At 38.4% G+C, this 19,667-nt stretch overlaps 2 protein-coding genes across 2 annotated transcripts; one reads left to right on the top strand and one right to left on the bottom strand.

Annotated features, from left to right (window-relative positions):
• The first annotated feature begins 516 nt into the window (after positions 1-516).
• On the top strand, positions 517-4,516 carry mrps24 (mitochondrial ribosomal protein S24). The gene is made up of 4 exons (XM_004569395.4): positions 517-763; positions 2,116-2,193; positions 2,473-2,584; positions 3,987-4,516. Exons 1-4 carry the CDS (start codon positions 722-724, stop codon positions 4,268-4,270), a joined length of 516 nt encoding a protein of 171 aa, XP_004569452.1. The 5' UTR covers positions 517-721; the 3' UTR covers positions 4,271-4,516.
• Positions 4,517-5,917: 1,401 nt separating this feature from the next.
• On the bottom strand, positions 5,918-18,982 carry gnsb (glucosamine (N-acetyl)-6-sulfatase (Sanfilippo disease IIID), b). Its single transcript, XM_014411494.4, has 13 exons — positions 18,641-18,982; positions 17,233-17,292; positions 16,435-16,638; positions 15,989-16,054; positions 15,814-15,912; positions 13,332-13,499; positions 12,435-12,517; positions 11,149-11,267; positions 9,220-9,323; positions 9,000-9,101; positions 8,816-8,926; positions 8,120-8,230; positions 5,918-8,012 (listed from the first exon to the last, which is right to left on the bottom strand). The coding sequence occupies exons 1-13, from the start codon at positions 18,830-18,832 to the stop codon at positions 7,857-7,859; spliced, it is 1,575 nt and encodes a 524-aa protein (XP_014266980.3). The 5' UTR covers positions 18,833-18,982; the 3' UTR covers positions 5,918-7,856.
• Positions 18,983-19,667: the final 685 nt, after the last annotated feature.

The following is a 19,667-nucleotide window of genomic DNA, read 5'->3' as shown; positions in this document are numbered from 1 at the left end:
AGTATAAACGAACACAAATAATCGCAAGAAAAGTGACATATGTTTTCAAATAGGGTATATGGTTTCAAAGAATCTCTTTTTAAATAAAGCACAGTTAATACATAACAGAAACATAATAATAACTATAAAATTACTCAAGTATGCAAGAAAAGTTTTTGTACTAATGCATATTATACACAATAATAATATTAATGTTTAAAGCAAATTAATCATTAATAATTAAAATAACGACTATGGTTAAATTAAAAAAAAACTAAAGAGTACGTATTAGGTAACAAAATTTATATTTTAAAATGCATCTGTTAAAAATAGGAATTTTAACTTGCTTTAAAAACAATTCGTACGAGAACATGTTGTGAGGAAAAACTTTGCAATTAAACTGTAAATTAAACTGTGTGTTTGCATACAATTTTCGTTCAATGTCAATAAAGATTCTGATTCTGATTCTAAAATATCACTCATCTTTAACTTAAAACTTTTATTTTCCCTCTTTCCGGTTGGTTCAGGTTAATAGTTGTCCGGTGGAAACTTGTGGAAACTGCCTGTGGAAAAAACAGTTCCAGTATACAGCTCAAGTTCAGTATAGAAACGTTAATTTTGTTATTTTTACGTGTTATAATTATTACCGAGCTTTCGTAAACCTTCGGCTATTTATACAGTAATAAACAGAGTGACTGCTGTGTTGTAGTTTAGTACCACGAGTTAATTATTTGAATAAAACATGGCGGCGTCCTTGAGCAGCATAGGAAACGTGAGGGTGCTGGTAAGAAAGTCATTTTAAACCGTAACATTTACTTAATTTCCATGAAGTCTTGTTGACCGTGTATCGGCGTGCACCCATTAATTTAGCGCTACGTTTGGTAAGGCTTTATATATATAAACAATTTTAAGCTAGGGGTTAGCTAACTTGCTCTTGGCTGCCTAGGTTTCTATGATAAATAGCAAAAATTTCAGACATGTAACAAACGTTTGTGTCACTTTGTTACTACTGCGTTGTATGACCACAGAAACCAAACGTGTTTGTTTGTGGCACTACGAACCTGAATTATCAAACATGGAAACATCTATAACAGCCTTTTGCCTTATCAAAATATCTGAAACTGTATTATGAATACTAAGAACGGCAACTAAGATGTCGACAAATACCTTTTAACAACTCGTTACTACACAACTTTAAAACAATTTGCAATAGGAATGATTCACAAGACAGTTTAGACTAGCTGTGATTTAACGATACAACATCTCTGACACTATGTCCAAGACATCTGTGCACTGTGTTGCAGAGATGCATTATATGGACAAAAGTGTTTTGCCACCTGCACATTACACCCACAGGAGCTTCCATGATATCCCACGCTAAATCCATAAGCATTAGTGGGGAGTTGCTCCACCTCTGCAGCAAAATCAGCTTCCTACAAGACTTAGGAGGCTGTCTGTGGAAATAATTGTCCATTTATCAAGAAGAGCATTAATGAGATCAGACACTGATGTTAGACCTGAGGGCCTGAGTGAAAATCTCCATTCCTTGTATTTTCCTTTCTTAACTTGGTTTGAAATATTTTGCGCTACATTATTAAGCAACTGAAACAGCCTCTGCATGTTAACACAGGAAGAAAATAAAATTCGCTGAAACCCACTGTTCACTACAGTCACAGCTTGCTGTCATGATCCAAATATTAATGTTTGTACGGATAATACTCCAAAAGATGTCTTGATTATAATTATTTGTAGTAATAAGTTATTAGTTTTAATAAGTATTCTTGTTTGTCCAATGCTAGCATGCATGATTGTTTCACAGACTAGCATTAGCAGATGTAATGACTGCCAGAGTGGTCAGTAGGTATTACAATTCAAGCACAATTGCTTCAGACATTTCAGTGTTTTACAAAGCCTTGTCTTGCCCAACACCTCTTCCTGCTAAGTAGGAGTGTTGCATCAGCAAGGACTTCCAGCTTATCTTTGCTAAGTCAAACATGCTGAGCCACATGCTTTGACATCCCCATTGGGAAATAAGGGAGAAGCCAGATGTACCGTTTTGCTTTTGAAATGATTTCTGACCATCAATTCAATATTTACTCACTGGTTTTCACTCTCACCACATTACCTGTTTTGCAGAGCGCCTTAGCTTGGTCCAGCTCATTGTGCAGCTTCTCTGGAAGCAGGGGCCTCCATGTTACTGTGTCGTGCTGCAAGGTAAGCGGCCTTGACCCTCTCAGGGCTGTTGTATCAGCAACACTAACTGTTTAACATAGTGTTTATCTTTTTAACTTTCACAGTATTCTGATACTTTACCGGAGCCACAGTCAGAGTGGTTCAGAGGTCACAACCATTTAAAAAAAAAAAGTAATTTGAGGTTTTTTGTTGCTTTTACAAAGGCTGTTAGGTTGTTATAGATGATTAACTTTCAATGGGTCTGATAGTGTTTTCTCCAAATATACCCAAGATGTGCTCTTTTGTCTTTCTCTTTTACAGAATCGAGCCGCTCGTATCCGAGTAGGGAAAGGAGACAAACCTGTGACCTATGAGCAAGCGCATCATCCTCACCACATTGGCCACCGCAAAGGATGGCTGTCACAGCACACCAGTAAGCATGACTGAGATTGAGAATATGCTCTCGCTAGGCACATTTGATTTTATGCACACTGTCCTCTCACATGTTTGGTCATGAATTAGTTAACTCAGTGCTTTTTATGGAAGCAGTCATTGGTGCGGATAGCTCTCAGACAACATACCAATCATCACTGAGTCCAACCAAACTATGCACTTTAGCTTGAATGCTCCTGTGCCACAGACTTAAAGTGTTGTGCACAGGCCATCCACACACTGATACTGGGAAACATTTCCATGTTTTCAAAGTGTGTCCAACACATTTTCCAAGTCGAAACTCATTTTAGCATTTGATTAAATATTTTTATCTGTTCAAGAGAACCACAGCAATCAAGCACCTTCAAAGAGAAAAGCTGGCAAGACCCAGTGCTTCACCCACTGCTGAGGCTCTCCAGTTAGTCTCTCATCCTGCAGTTGGATACAATGGGGAGATCAGCAGTCCTTGTTCTTCTGTGGAGATTTGCTGGAAGCTTGAACTAGAATTTGCAGCAAGTGGAGAACTGATTAGGCTGCGTAGAAGAACGAGAACCACCATCTCTAACTGTTCTCAAACTATGAGGTTTGGGTCTGTCTGACCATGAGATGAGAGACTTGCTGGAGAGACAGCTGATTTTTGACTTATCAAAACTCTTTTTGACTTGATGGTCTATAAAGCAAACCAATGGATGTAGCCGCTGTGACATCACCTGTTGGTTCTACACTGTGCATTTTGAAGCCTCCCTGTTAGTATTTTGCTTGCAGCCCAGTTGGCTTTTTGGAACCAGAATTTATTGTATTAGTCTGTTAATTACCATACACATGCTAAACAACAGAGCAATAAAATAATAGAATTTCACTCATCAAAACTGCAGCACGAACAGGACAGGTCCAGTTCAGTGTCTCAGATTATTGAAGTGAGGCCGAGCACACAGCTTTTATCTGCTGCACGTCAGTGCACTTGTTTCTGTCGGGAACAATTTATAGAGTCATGATGATTGTGCTCTCCACAGCCAGACAGCAGCAACTAGTGGTTTCATTTTATAATCTTTTTAGACTTCATCAAACGCTGCTCTGTCTTTTGATACTTTTCAGTGTCTCCATATGGTGTTTGCAGTTTATTACAGAAAATGCATAATTTAAGCAAAATTAAGACCTAAAGATAAATATTAAACTTTTCAACTATATCTCTAAACATAATATTAAACATGGTAAAGAAACTTAAAATAAGATTTATGTTGTCTAATGTGACTGTGAGCCTTATTAATAAATATTTTGCTGAAGAGGCAGTGATCTTTTCGTTTGCACATCTTTGTCCATCAGCCGCAGCTAATGTGTAATTCAGTCCAAATTCCTCTTAATCTTTCACGACAGCTCCAGTTTTTTTTCTCTCTTGCTGATAGGTAACCTCAAAGGAGAGGATGGGGCAGCTGAACGCACTGTAGAAGATGTCTTCATTCGGAGGTTCATGTTTGGGACGTTCCACGGGTGCCTGGCCAATGAGATTGTCATCAAAAGGCGTGGCAATTTGCTGAATGTGTGCGCAGTGATGCTACAGAAGTTACCACCACAGAAGTTTTACTTCCTGATTGGCTATACAGAGTCACTGCTGTCACACTTTTACAAATGCCCTGTCAAGTTAGAGATTCAGACCCTGCAGGATAAGATTGTGTACAAGTACCTCTGATTAAACTGTCCGTAACCATTTTCTCTGTAGATAGTAGATGTGCTACCAGTTTCTACCTTTTTGATTTTTGAAAAATGAATGAGCAGATTTCAAATATTTGTTTTATTTATGTCCTCAAAAGGATTTTAAGTTAGGAGAGAGGAGATCACTGTTGTTATAAAATTAGCTGGTGAAACCTGTTGCATTTTCTACAAAATGCTCATCAACTTTTGTTCCTGAAGTTAAATAAATGATCAAAACCTTGAATTCTAAGAGATACTTTATAGTGCTGGTTTGCAAAGGAAATTGACATAACTGCACATATGAGTATTTAAAATGTGAAAACACATCAAACACTGTGTCATCAGCAGATTTACAGACAGGTGACAAAAGAAATACTTGAACCTCTAACCCCTCCCGGAAGAAGATCCAGAGCTCCTGGATGCTGTGTGGCAATTTTGTTGTCGTGATTTGGATTCACCTCTCCTTTTAAAGGAGAGTGTGGATCTGATCACCTTTATCCTATGAAGAAACATTTCTACCCTGAGTGGGGTTTTTTTCAGCAATGGAAAAGCCCCCATCCATCCATATCTTTTTAAAGAATGATGTTGCATTTTTTGCTTTCTTTTCAAGCTCGTTAGATGAGGTGTGGAGTAGGAGTGACAGAGGGGTTCATAGTCAGGGTGAGATGACAGAGATATCAGGGATGGCTCTGAGTCCCTTCATGTTTGCAATGCTGAATGACAGGTTGACAGATGAGGTCAGGCAGGAGCCTCTGTGGAATGTGATGTTGGCAGACGATCTGACCTTTTTTTTTTTTTTCTTCAGATGATTAAATTATTTTACTTTGCATACAGAAACAAAATTATTTCACAAAAAACAAAAAAATAGGTCAGAGCTCTAGTTTTTTCTCATCTGACCAAAGGATGTGCTTCCAGTATGTATAATATTTCTCAGTTTGTATTTGGCATACTTCCATCTGGCTTCACGATGTCTCCTCTGTGGTGAAGTTTTTCTTGGTCTGCAGCTTCATAGTCCAGTCCTCTGCAGGGTTCTAGTGGTTGTCTTGTTTTAGACTACAGTCTTTAGAAACATGTCTCAGTTTTCAATCCAGAGTCTTTAATTGATTCCTCTTCTATTATGATCTCCAAAGCCACATGCTAACACAACACTACCTGAACTTAAATCTCAAAGGTTAATTATCTTGCTAATGGTGTTCCATCTTCACTGTGCAAAAGAAGGCAACGCATCAGAGATGCTTGACTGAGTTGTATAACTCAAATGTGCATTTAAGGTGTAATGTTAAAGTCTTTTTAAAAAGTCCTCTGCAAAACTAAGACATCTTACTATTCATCAGTGATAAAGGAAACTAACATAAGTAAAGGGAGAATAGCCCCAGGTTTCTTTTCAGCTCTGTAGCCAGGCTAAGAAAAGAATCAGAGCTCAGTTATGCCAAATGTCAATCTTGGTGTAAGAACAGGTAACTCTACCTGACACACCTTTGACGAGCTGATCAAAACACTTTGTCAGGTTTTAGGAATTACCTGATAATCTTGGAGGGGAATTAAAGCTGGCCACCTAGGCCAACTATAAAATGTACACTCCCCCCCAAGGAAATTGACTTGAACCCACTACAACGTCACATTAAGAAGGAAACCTACAAAAAAGTGCATTTAAATGTTTCATTTAATTTAATCAGTTTCATCACAGTGCAGATTTGTTCACATTTTAAAGGCACATGCACCTAATCAGTGCGAACATATGGCTGACAGGATTAAAGTGTTCATCTTAAACATCACTGTGCAAAAGTTCCCTTAATATATTCCTTGCAATAAGAAAACATATGAAAAATATCAGCATGTGTTCCTGCTACCAATTAAAAAAAGGCTCTTAGTAATAAAGAGTTCAGTTTTTTAAAAGCCGAGTTCCTTCTTCAAATCTGAGGCACAATACTGAAAATAAACTGTTATACTAGATACAGGACATGGTGAACATTTCAGACTTTGTTGTCTTTCATTGAAAGGGTTGCAGAGATAGTTATGAGAGTACAAAGATCTTTTATGGAAACTAAGCTTTTGCCACAAAAAAAAAAAAAAAAAAAAAAAAAAAGCAAAATGAACAAAAACAAAAAAGAATATTGACACAATACATCTCCACATTATACAGTTAGAAGCAGCTTTTGGTTTGGTCAGATTAGCATAACCATGTGTAAACCTACTTACATGCAGTTGCTTAAATTTTCTGTGCTGGCTAACTAATAATTGGTGGTATGTTTATACTGAATGAAAAAAAAAAGTTAAGTCATATTAATCCCTTCATCCAACTCATGGAAAGCATTTAAATGAAACCCTAGAATGTTAAACCAACTCTTCAAAGACGATGATGATGAGTCACAGTTTCAGTGTAGCAGTAAACCTTTCTCTTAACTGCTCACAATCAAAGTAAGAAGAAGAATCAAACATTTTGTGTTTCCGAGAATGGTGAAATGTTCAGAAGACACTGACTATGCCTAAAAATTGCAGTTTATACACAAACACATGACAGCATGGGGAAAGCAGGTTATCTTAGAGGTGCTTTACGCAAGTATTTTATATGGGAATTTCAGACACTGCTAAGCAGCTAACTCTTTCCCATCTAACGTTTTTCAAATTGAAGACTGGCCACTGAGTCCCTCCAAAACCTGGACTTAGTCCTTGCACTCTGCAGTCTTGGTGAGCCTGGCATAGCAGTAGATGAGCCAGTTCTCCACCAGCTGCCAATTTTGGTAAGGATGTTCCTCCAACTTCCAACAGATCACCAAGAGTGCAGAATAAGGTCTACCATTTCACTGCAGAGACTTGATGGAGAGGTAGAGGAATGCCATAACACTGAGCTTACATGTAGCACCTTTGAAAAACAAAAGTAAACTTACAAGAGAAGCTAGACGAGTGTGGCTCAGAAAGACGGCAGAAATTTTGACTCTTAAAAGGAAAAGTACACTGATAATACACCAACTGTGAACCCTTTTCCAGTACTGATGTTTAATCCAACATTTTGACCGATATCTGATAACGATTGGGTAAGGTTTACTTTGTTGTCTTTTTTCTTGCTTTTATCGACATCATATAAAAAAAATTGACAAGTCTTTTAGATTTTTAAATGTTTGAACATTTAGTGCAAATGCGTGCACACGCTGATAACAATCAACAAGGTCGATACTGGCTGATATCAGTGTTTACCAGATATGTCAATCCATCTCTATTTACTGGTAGATAGTACGAAATGTTGATTGCGTTATCATTGCACGCAGGCAAGCTGTCTTCCCCCAAATACAGGCTAAGCTAACCAAACTTCTAGTGGTGGCTTCATATATATCTGTATATATAAACAAGTTGCATAATTTGTGTCCCTGTCATCAAAAGAGCAAATTTCCAAAGAAAGTAATGACTCTGGGCCCCTGAAACTGACACAGTTAAGTGGAATACAGCCACCAGTCACTGTATTTGTCAACCATGTTTTTTTTTTCCTGTCAGAATCTCATCTCATATATGTAAAAATTTGGACAGACTGATCCCACCCTCCTTTCAGACTTTGGTGTGGTCATCGTTTGGCAGCTTCTTTGGCGGTCTTATTTTTGCTTGTAATCCCGGCAGCTGTCACTCACGCAGGACTGGAGCTTTATGAGCCGCTGGTTCATGATCTGCAGGATGGAGGGATCCACCTTCTTCACGATGTTCTCCAGCTGATGCGGGTCCGACGTCAGGTTATAGACTTCTACATACGACTTGGGGGGTAAAAAAAACAAAACAAAACACTGAGAAGCTTCACATCTACTTTCACTAAAATGTGTCCAAAAAACAAAACCCCCACACAAAAAAGTCCCGGGAGTACCTCACTGTCTGCAAATTCACAGTACTGCATGTTCATTTTGCTGTCCAGAGTTCTGACACAGGCGTACGTGTTGTTGTAGGCGTCTTCACAAACACAGTCTGGGAAACATTGCTAAAGACAGTGAAAAATGTTACAGTGAAGGTTTCTTGGGAACAGAGCAACAAACTTTCAGAATCGGCAGGAGCAATATGTTTTGTGGCAACATGAACCCTATTTTTAGGCTTTAGTCCACAGTTGTTTCCAATTAGGAAAATTGCCATCTATTCTGAATTTGCTATTAAAAGGCACTTATTGGAAATTTCCTTACAAATTTGCACCATTAACTCAAGCCATTAATAGAATCTGAACAATTAACTGACTTCAGTTACTGTGTACTGACATCATGAAGCTCAATAGAGCCAGGCTATAGTTTAGTTTCTATTATAAGTCAAGTAGTGAGTAGCATCCAGTCTTCCCTCAGTGCATTATCAAAAAAGCAAAGAGGAAAACAGTGGAAAGGCTGAGAAAATACTTCTACTGTATTCAGCTCCCTTTTTTGGTATCATAATACTTTGACACTGAAGAGAAAAAAGGAATTATTTTAAATAACTTTTTTTCCCCCTTTTTCCAATCAGAGATTATAATATTACTGGAAACTGGAAGCATGTTACATTCAGTGGTGACCAGAATAGGAAGCCTGCTTTTGTAGGTACTCACAGATACTCCTGGACCTAATTTAGGGCAAGTAGGGTCTGACGTTGGCTGTCCTTCTCCAGTGTACTCAACAAGGAAGTATGGTCGTGCAGTGCCATTACGCAATGAAGGAGCCTAAGATAAAATTTGGGTTAAGATTTAGCATGAGGGAAAAATAAGTGAGAGTCAATGTAAAGAAGCAGCTGACCATCTGAGCGAGGAAAGACTGCCCGTCCACATTCACAGACGACAGATTGACTCCAGCTATGTCCAGTATGGTGGGAGCCAGGTCTATATTCAGTACTGGAGCCTGGAAGAAAAAAAGACATGAGGGGGAAAAAAAAGGTAAAAAACAAAAAACAGTTCCAGAGACATTAATATGCTTTTAAGCAGCTGGAGTGTGTGTTTTAGTGGAGTATTGTTCTGACCTGCAGCACCTGCTTGGCTTTTATGCCAGGACCGCGGACCATTAGCGGAATCCTGATGTCAAATTCATAGAGCTGCCTCTTATCAATGGGCAGCGAGAACTGACCTGGAACAGCAAGTACAGCTGATTACACCTAGATCTAATCAATCACTAGGCAGCAACTCAAGGCATCAGAATGAGGATGAAAGGTGATTTCTGTGACTTTGAACGTGGCATGGTTGTTGGTGACAGATGGACTGGTCTGAGTATTTGAGATACTGCTGATCTACACGAAGCTCAATCATCTCAAACTGGTTTACAGACAATGGGTTCAGTGTATTCAGATGCCCTCCATTCGCCACATAATTGAGTGCCTTTGGGATGTGGTGGAATAGAGGATTTGCATTGTGAATGAAAATCTGCAGCAATTGTATGATACAATCGTGTCAGTATGGAGCAAACTGTGAGAAATGTTTCCAGCATCTCGTTGAATCTAGGCCATAAATAATTAGGGCAGTACTGCAGTTAAAAGGGGTTTCAATGCAAAGAAAGGTGTACACAGTAAACTGGCAGGTGACTGTGCAAATACCTATAAGCTCTCAGGTCAGACTGGGGAACACAAATGTAACCTGTAACAAACAATTTACCCGCTATTGCTTTTAAAACAACATCAGATGGTTTAAAATAATTATTTCATTCAGTTGGGTGATTATTTGTTGCTGTCATTACTGTTTATTTACAGGTTTTTGTAGTTTTTGCACATTTTTATTACTGAACTAATCCCATACAGACAGGTCAGTCATTGGTCAATATGGGTTTATTATATTTATCATTCATATAAGACAAACCAATCTGAAGATTTTTTCTTTTTTAAACATAAAAGATACAGAAATGTTGCAATTACATATGTTCAGCAGAGTGCCTCAGATTCTGGTTTTTTTGTTTTTTTTTAACACAAATCTCTCAGCATTATTAGAAGCGCATGTACATGACAATGATCTGGAGTCGGATGGTGTCTTTACAGTAAGAGATTTATTTTTCCTGTACTGGCTTCTCTTTATTGACTCTCCGTTATATCCAGACTCAATTTTAAAATCCTTCTCCTCACATACAAGATGTTGAATAATCAGGGCCCATCTTAAAGACCTCATAGTACCATATCACCTCAATAGAGCACTTCACTCTCAGACTGCTGGTTTTCGTGGTTCCTATCTTTTTTTTTTTTAAAGTAGAACGGAGACAGAGCCTCAGTTTTCGTGCCTCTCTCCAGTGGAATCAGCTCCCACCTTGGATTTAGGAAACACACACCCTCTTTAAGAGGGAGAGGGACTTTTGATAAAGCATTTAGTTAGGGATGGATCAGTTGACCTGAATTTTCCCTCATTTCTTCTTAACTCACTATATTTTAATACATCACTCTGCACTTAGTCATCAATTACTATTAATCTCTGGTTTACTTCCACGGTGTGTCTTTTATCCCTGTCTCACTCCCCTTACCCCCAACTGGTTGTGGTAGATGGATGCCCCTCCCTAAGCCTGGTTCTGCCTGAAGTTTTTTCCTGAGTTCTTCCTTTGCCAACATTGCCAACAGGGTGTTGTTCTTTTGTTCTGGTTTTCTCTGTATTATTGTAGGACCTTCACCCAGCAATCACTTTGAAGTGACTGCTGTTGTAATTTGGGGCTATATCAATAGACTGAATTGAATTAAATTGAATTATTTTCTATTACCCATGGTATTTCTTGAAGAAAACAAACCATAAAAAAGGACCTAAAAGTAACTTAAAATGTTTTGGTGACTTGCATTTATGCAATGCAGCCAGGGGGCTAAAAATTAAAAATTAAACTGTCTTCTGTAACCCAGCAGTATACATCCAGCTCAAGATGACACAGACAGAAGGTACAGAGCATGAACTAATCGAAGATTAAATGGAGGAGTTTATCAAAAACAGACCTGTGTGGTAGCCGTTATCTGAAGTGTAGAAGATGTAGGTGTTGTTTAGCTCCTTTATACTGTCAAGTTTCTTCACTAGCTTCTCCACCATGTCATCCACAGATAACAGGGTCTGCCACCTGCCAGAGACATCAGAAGTTTTTGGATGTACATGCTAGGTGGAGAAATATTTGGATGTTGATATGATTTTCATAATTTTGGATCTATACACAAACAAAATGGATTTTAAAGAAATCAATAAAGATGCAGTTAAAGTGCAGACATAGGCTTTAATATGTCAGACTGAACACAAATACTGATTTTACCACTGAGGAACTGCAGATAACTGCAATTACTCCTATGATTCAGGGATTTTGTTTTCTAAATTGTTTAGACTGGTTTAATATCTCCAGTTGTTTGCAAGTGTGGAATTTTGCTTTCCTGAACCCATTGGAACAAATTTTATTCATAACTTTTAGTCATTTACAATTTTTTTTCAAGCAATTAAAATTAATTGTTTATTTGTTATGTAATTTCAGACCAAAAAGGACCAAACAATGAGTACCCATTCTAATTTCTTCTATTTTACTTCAGTTTCAAGAAAGGCTTTGTCCTTCCTAAGTCAATTTCTAATATTTCTTATCTATGGGGAAAAAAAAAAAAAAAAAAAAAAAAGCTCTGGTGTTGACCTCAACAACCCCAATGAAGACAAATAGGGAGGATGATCACAGGATCCTTTCCATATTTTTAAAAATACAATACCATAAAATTCAAAAGCATCATGCAGAAAACTGAGGTAGTTGAATAAATAATTGATTTAAAAAAAAAAAAAAAAAAAAACTTTGTAAATCAGAGGATGCAGCAAAGAGTGATTTCCAGAATTCTAACAGCTAAAATATATTAATGCTTTATCCCTGCTGGCTCATGAGGTTAAAACTACAATTCGATTCAATTCTGTGTCAAATTACAACAACGCTTGCCTCAAGGTGCTTTATATTGTAAGGTACAGACTCTACACTAATGCAAAGGAAACAGAGAGAAAACCCTAACAATCAGATGATCCTCTATGAACAAGCACTTTGGCAACAGTGGAAAGGAAAAACTCCCTTTTAACAGGAAGAAACCTCTGGCAGAACAAGGCTGCGGTGAGGGGAGGAGGAAGACAGAAGAAAATAAACAAAAACAAAACTAGTTTTACCATTTTTTTTTTACATTTTCTTGTTTGACAGTGGTGACACTATTCTGACTTTGTCTTCTACGAACTATGCGCTTTCATGCAAAAAGAGACGTACGCTTAACAATTGTACCTTTTCCTGTATGCATTATCCAGGAAAGTGATTGAGCTGTTTGGCATCGGATTAGGAGGTTGGCGCAGCAGCCAGTGTTTATCCTAAAGCATTCACAAAAATAAAAGATTCATTAGAAACAAAATTAAAAACCACCATCATCATCAACTTTATTTATAAAGCACTTTAAAACAACCACAGCTGACACAAAGTGCTGTACATTGGAACTGTAAAATAAAATTACATGAGATATAAATAAAAAACAAATAAAAGAAGAGTGAAATCATTAATTAAATAACTACTTCAATTAAAAGAGAAACTAAGTCTCACTGAGTTTAAAAGCCAAGGAATAAAAGTGGGTTTTAAGACGTGATTTAAAAGTGGACAGTGAAGGGGCCTCTCTAACATGCATGGGCAAATTATTCCATAATTTTGGAGCCACAATAGAGAAGGCCCCGTCCCCTCTGAGCTTCCTCCTGGATCTCGGTACCTCCAGGAGCAGCTGGTCAGCTGACCTGAGAGACCGACAGGGTATGTGGGGATGAAGAAGCTCAGAGAGGTAAGGCGGGGCAAGACTGTGAAGGCATTTAAAAACAAACATAAGAATTTTAAAATTAACTCTAAAAGACACAGGCAGCCAGTGCAGAGAGGCTAGCACGGGGGTTATATGCTCTCTTTTTCGAGTTCCTGTTAGGAGTCGTGCAGCCGCATTTTGAACCAGCTGCAGACGTGAGAGCAACGACTGACTGACCCCCACATAAAGTGAGTTACAGTAGTCCAGGCGGGAAGAAATAAAAGCATGGATCACTGTTTCAAGGTGCTGCCTCGAAAAAAAAGATTTTACTCTTGCCAGTCGCCTTAAATGATTAAAACTGGACTTCACCAGACACATAGCATAACATTCTTGAAAAGGCATACCTTCCCTGGCTTGTTAAAGCTGCCATCTCGAGGGGCCTGGACATCCTTGAACTCTTTCTGGTACTGAGGCGCTGCAGTCCAGGGGGAGTGACAAGCTGGAGGGGACAGCATCAGGAAGAACGGATGTTGAGGGCTCCTGTCATCCAGGAAGTGAAGAGACCGGTTCAGCTGGATTGACAAACAGGCACAGACTTATTACATGACTGCTGCAAAACTTACATTTCTTTAAAAGCTTAGGCAAAAACAAGCAGACTTGTAAAGAAATGAACACCAACTGTATAAATGTATGATGTAAGCTACAAAAGTGCCATCTGAAAGTCATTATCACCCAGGGATGTAAAAATACAGTTGGTCAAAAGCCACAGTGGACCGTTCTAGGCTGTTACTCTCTTTTTCCCCAATTTGAAATGTAATTTTGATTTTAGTTTTTGGTTTTTGCCATCTAAGTTTAAGATTTATAGATCAGTTAGTATGAGAGCCCATATATACACATAAACTACTGCTTTCTTTGGCCAGTGGGACAGCAGCTGCACAACAGAACCAACTTCGAGTCAAAATGAAAGTGAAATATTAACCAGCAAGGGTTTGCAAAAATTCAAATGACTCTAAGGGTGCAAATTACTTATTTTGTTAACCATATAAAATATGGACAAACTGTAAAATTCAAGGATAACAGTCAATTTCAATGACATCTTTTCCTGTTAATTAAGTTTCATTTACGTTTTCCCTTTTGTGTCATAAAAGAAAACTGTTTTCAAGACTTCCATCTCATCATCTTTAAACAGAAGCACAAAACTGATGTAACACATCAACAAAAGCTGAATGTCAAATATCACTCACATGTCAGCTTACTAGCCAGTGGGGCAGCGGTGGTTAGCAAGGCTAAAAAAATGCTCCCTCCCTGTTTTACAGAATAGAATTTTATAAAGAAAAAAACAGACACCAAGCCTATCTATGTGGGAGTATTTTTATAATAAGAGCTATTTATGTTCGGTCACAGACATGAAACTTGATTGGAAAACAGAAGTTCTCATGCTGAATCTCAGCTTTTCCCTGTTGTGTGGATGAATGTGTCAGCAAATCACTGACATTTCGAACCTGCCTTGATGGCTTACAGACATTAAAACTAGGACTACTATCATCTTTCTTCATGAAATGAAGCCACACCTTGGACCAATTCTTTCTCTCCACCGTTATTCTTTGTTGCAAGCAATCATGACAACAGCACATGTGACAAAGATCATTCAGCTCTCATAAACTAAATCTAGAGTAAGATAAACAAATTCTTTGAGTCACCTGATAAGCAGCAAGTGCGTGAAATTTAAACCTTAAATATAAACACAAAGAAACCAAACATTTTCACCAAAACTTGACTGTAATGTAATGCGTCCCACAGAAACTAAATAGCCCTTTCTAATATTAGCTTCTTTCTTGCAACCCTTTTATCGCCAGCTACTGCATTAGCTGATGATTAACCTGTCACAATGCTGACTGGCAGAAAAACACCACATTTTATGTTTCTATGCCAGCAGCTGACTGACTGCAGAGGTGAACAACCATACCCTCTTTTGTAAATTCACCCTCAAATGTCCCAAAACACACAATATTTCCCACATACTGTTACTGCCACATTTCCACAGTGTGGCAGTAATAAATAGAAAGCATATCCATGTGCATGCACAAGCATGTGTGTTCACCATATAATAAATAAAATTAAAAAAAACCCCACACAGGCACCAGCCACCAATGACTTCAACAAACCGCACAGAGGCATACCTGCTCATTTTTGCAAAGTATCAGTAATAAAATATTAGAATTTCAGCCACCAAAACGTCTTGGATAGTCTTTACCAGACAGCAGTTCATATTATTTTCAGATAATTTAATTAAAAATGAGGTCCAGTTTAGTGACATGAATCAGTATATGTGAAGCTGAGCTGATGGCTGGCAGCTATAGCCAACAAGTTGTTAAAGCAACCATGACCCTACTGCCAATACTTAGAAGTTCCACCAAAATTCACCACCATATAATTGTTGTAAAGTAGGGAGCTATCCACACTTCCTTAAACTATTCCATAAGTACATTATGACACTAATTAAAATGCAATCAGCTTCATGTTCAGCACAGCAAAGCCAGCTGAAGTATGAGGCAACAGATTCAATTCAATTCAATTTTATTTATATAGCGCCAAATCACAACAAAAGTCGCCTCAAGGCGAGATCAAGGCAGATCTCAGTCTGCTCCATGTCCTCCAGCTCAAAGATAATCTCTGGACAAAACAAGGTCTCCAATGACAAGAGACTCAAGACGGCTGAATGATATCAAGTAATATCACACATGATGTCAAGGACAGCACCTAGCTGGAAAGCATTGAATGCTCAAAATAAGAGTCAGGTAAATCAACCACCAAAGATAAATGAACCACATAAACCACGTAATGAACTCCCTCCACTTCAAATCTGAGGGTCTGATTACTACTCACTATGAGGTCTGTGAGGTAGTCGTCCTCGTAACTGTCACCGTGCTTTTCTTCTTTCCCATTGACTGACAGAGTGTAGTTGTAGTACTGAGAGTTTCCCACCTGTAAGTGCAGCAAAAGGTGTCATGACAGAAGTACTTAGGAGAAATTGTGCATGTACATGTTACTTGTGACTCACCAGTGCATGCCACTGGTCCCAGCCAGGTGGAATATGGCCAACACTTCCTGCTGCTTTGCTACCATACTGAAAGTAGAAGGTACAGTTAGCTCAGTCGGCTTCAAGAGAAATGATGTAACAAGCATCTTCAGGGCTTCATACTGACAGTCCTGCAGAATACTGTTTTGTAATGAGTCAGCGATCACTGCTGAGTCACCTTGTGGGACGTGTGTATCTCCATTAGCTGTATCTGCTGACTGTGATATGTCACAGTCTCTGCCAAATACGTGAGTGAATAAAATGAAAACACAACACAAACACTGTTGGGCTCCCAACAATATTTCAACATTTAGAACAGAAAAAAATCAGTCATAAGCACGGTGTATTCATTGTACTGCCTGTGTGTTTTGAAGTTTGGAAGCATTTGGACGTGTATAATGCTTATAAAAGTATATACATGTACAAACCTGGTTAAGATATTTCCCAGAAAAGAATGTCTGGTATTTCAGTTTGTTGAGGTAGGTGGGGAAGGCCTCTGCCTCGGGGCCTTTCTGCCACTGAAGGCTGGAGCAGTTCCCGTTGAGGGAGTTGTTTCTCACCTCGTGATTGTGAGGGTATCGACCTGTCAAAATACTGCTCCTGCTGGGGCAGCACAGTGGCGTGACTGTGAACTTCGCAGGAGGAAGAAGTGAGAACAGGGAGAAAGGGGGAGGGAGAGAAGCGTGACAGCAGAAAGGAGGATATGAGACTCATTTATTGTGTAATCACTGGTGCAAACAGTGCTTCAAGAACATTTGAGTTTTGCTTTCATTCATACACACATCTTGTGCCATATCTTTGATTATTGTCTTGCAATGTATGTGGTTTTGCAGATTTGATGTATCTGATTCATTATTATCATAATATCTTCGTTACCATGGGCAACATATCAGAATATTATATATTGTATTTGTCTGTGATTCCCACCAATTGCTCTGACACTTCAAGAAAAGAATTTTTCTTTCTTAGTCAAACTGCTCACATCTGAAAAATGACAGGATTCCCCAAGTAGACACTTGTAAAAGGAAGTCATAATAAGTACGTTTGGGAACCAGTGGTTTAATTTTCACCAACATATATTGTTTCATAAACTTGTAATGTGATTTATTGTGTGACACTTCAATCTACAAGTAATTACAACTGTCGGAAAATATAACGTAATAAAATAAATGTCTCCCTGTGAAATGTAGTCTAGTAAAAGTATATGTACTGCATAAGATACTCACAGAATTCACAAATGTTGCTCCTTCGTCTCCTATATAGGCTTTTGCCTTCTTCATTGGTGTCTGTGCAATAGAAACAGACAAAGTGACTCACACCATAATGACAGTACTGGAGAAGTAATAGATGCTACAAGCACAAACTCAAAACATTATGACAGTATTAGCTATTGTCGAAACATCTACTAGAAAGGCACATAAAGTAATCTCTTTTAGCTAAACACTTGATCAGCTGACCATTTTTCTGTGAATGGATCTTTGTGGATTATTCAAATATCTGGTGGTTCCAAACATCTGGTAAAGAATTTCACAGGACCTAATAAGAACAGGTACCAGCTTTTGAAAATACATTAAGTGCATTCCAGATTTCTCCTTTTTTTTAAAAAAAAAAAAAAAATGCTTTCAATTCTGAGCAAAATATTGCAAACATAAATGTGCTTATACTGGAGAGACCTTTAAGGTTGCACGTCACTTATAAGCAAAAATACACACAGGAACAGATGTAGGACTTGAAACAGGAATAGAGTTAACTGAGCAATTGTTTCAGAACCCATCTGCTTTCCAAGCATGTTAGAAGCTGAACTTAACATTTAGGTTAAAAACACTTGTCGTAACTTCCAGAGTTTCAAATAGATTAATTCCAAAACCAAGTAGGTCCTAACAAAATTTCATAAAAAAAATGCTATTATTTCATGTAGAAAACATCCGCATGTTGTGTAGAATAGATATCAACTGAAGGTCCTAGGCCCTCGGGCCTGGCTGTAGTTTCGTGTAATACAAACTTGTACCACAAGATACTGTAGCCATAATTTAACGCTGCAACTCATAAAAACACGTTGTTTTTTCCAATGATGCCTGACAAATGAAAAAAAAAAAAAAAGTATGAAGAGCGTGGGTGGCACACTCGTGCACTGTCGCCTCACACCAGCCCAGCAAGCACCTTTGATGAAACTTTTAGTTAACACATATGTACAAACTAATCACAAAAATGACCTTTAAGTTCAGTCTCAGATCAATACTGTGACCGCACATTTGTATCTTTAATAAATTCGCATATTGCATTTTTAATTGTTAGTTTTATTTGCTCAATTTTATTATTTTTTATATATCCAGCCTGTCTTTCTCAAAAGTCATAAACTTCCCACAATTCTTGTAATTCTTTCATCATCTGACAGTTCAGCTATTCAACTAACTGATTAACAGGTTCAAAGCACCGAGGAGGTTAAATCTGAGAGCTAGCCCGCAAAACAGAAAGAAAATAGAGCGTGTGTTTGTCTAAACTCAGTATCAGGTGACCATAAACAGGACGTTTCAAACAGTATGAGCACTGCATGACCTCACTACAGAAACTGTCAAGTCTCTGAGGAACCGACACGAATGACAGGCTGTATATTTCTAGAGTGAATTCACTCACCATCCCACCTATCTGAACATCCTGGTCGTCGACAAGCACGAGGATAATGTTGCTCGGTTTGTCGCTTTCTGCACACCTGACGCCGCAGGTGAGCAGCGCAGACAGCAGCGTGACCAGGGACAAGGCAGCGGAGTGTCCGCCTCCTCTCTGTGGGCTTCTGGTCGCACCAGCTCTGATCCTCAGGTCTGCCATTGAGACACCACAGCGCCGGGCCTGGTGCTACACGAAGCCACCGCTGCCGTTCAGCAGCTTTGCTTTCCTGCACAGGGGAGGCTTGCTGGAAAATGAGCGTGATCCGGCTGGACCGGACACACTGGTAGTTTTAAAGTTTGAGGAAGTGGATTAAGAGTCTGCGATCATATGATCACACTGAGTGGGAGGAGAGAGGACTGAGAACACCGTGTACAGCACGGCTTCAGAGTGCTTTTATTACTTTAGTTTGCATTTATTTAAGTTTAATAGTGACATTAAGTCACCAAGCATAACAAAACCAATCCTGAAATATTACGAGATAAAATATCCTTTACTAATCCCGCATCTTGAAAATATTTTGATGCTAACATGTTTGCACCGTTAAGCTATTTAAGTATTAAGGATTTCTATTCAAAAATCTAAATTATTTTTATTATCTTTGCCATGGCAGGGACGCCATCTCCCTTAAACAAAACAGCAGAGTGATCCATGTTTAGCAGACATAACAACAGGATGAGGATCCAGGTGTGCAACTGGCCTCCCTCCTGAACTTTTTTAGGTGGATTATGAAACTAAAACATACAACAAAGACAGTCCAGAAATATGAATAAAATGAGTGCTATGCTTTCAGAACTAACAGCTAACAGTTGTAACAACTAACCTAAACCTAAACACTGGTATTCGTATCTATGTGCAAAATCACGCTGTCACATTAAAATCCCATAAAATGGTGACATGATCAAATAAACTCATATAGTAACTCAATCTACGTTCCTCTGTTTTTGTTTTTTGTTTTTTTACTTATGAAAAGAGATTTCTCTACTGATTGCTCTAT

The sequence above is a fragment of the Maylandia zebra genome, linkage group LG7 (assembly GCF_041146795.1).
Source record: "Maylandia zebra isolate NMK-2024a linkage group LG7, Mzebra_GT3a, whole genome shotgun sequence".
Taxonomy (NCBI): domain Eukaryota; kingdom Metazoa; phylum Chordata; class Actinopteri; order Cichliformes; family Cichlidae; genus Maylandia; species Maylandia zebra.
The sequence above is the reverse complement of the archived record's forward strand: the minus strand, read 5'-3'. Positions and strand labels throughout refer to the sequence as shown.

Coding starts and splice junctions, on each gene's coding strand:
- mrps24 (XM_004569395.4), top strand. CDS start 722: ATGGCGGCGTCCTTGAGCAGCATAGGAAACGTGAGGGTGCTG. Junction 764..2,115: donor TAGGAAACGTGAGGGTGCTG/GTAAGAAAGTCA, acceptor CCTGTTTTGCAG/AGCGCCTTAGCTTGGTCCAG. Junction 2,194..2,472: donor TTACTGTGTCGTGCTGCAAG/GTAAGCGGCCTT, acceptor TCTCTTTTACAG/AATCGAGCCGCTCGTATCCG.
- gnsb (XM_014411494.4), bottom strand. CDS start 18,832: ATGGCAGACCTGAGGATCAGAGCTGGTGCGACCAGAAGCCCACAGAGA. Junction 15,913..15,988: donor GGGACCAGTGGCATGCACTG/GTGAGTCACAAG, acceptor CTGCACTTACAG/GTGGGAAACTCTCAGTACTA. Junction 8,231..8,815: donor AATTAGGTCCAGGAGTATCT/GTGAGTACCTAC, acceptor CACTGTCTTTAG/CAATGTTTCCCAGACTGTGT.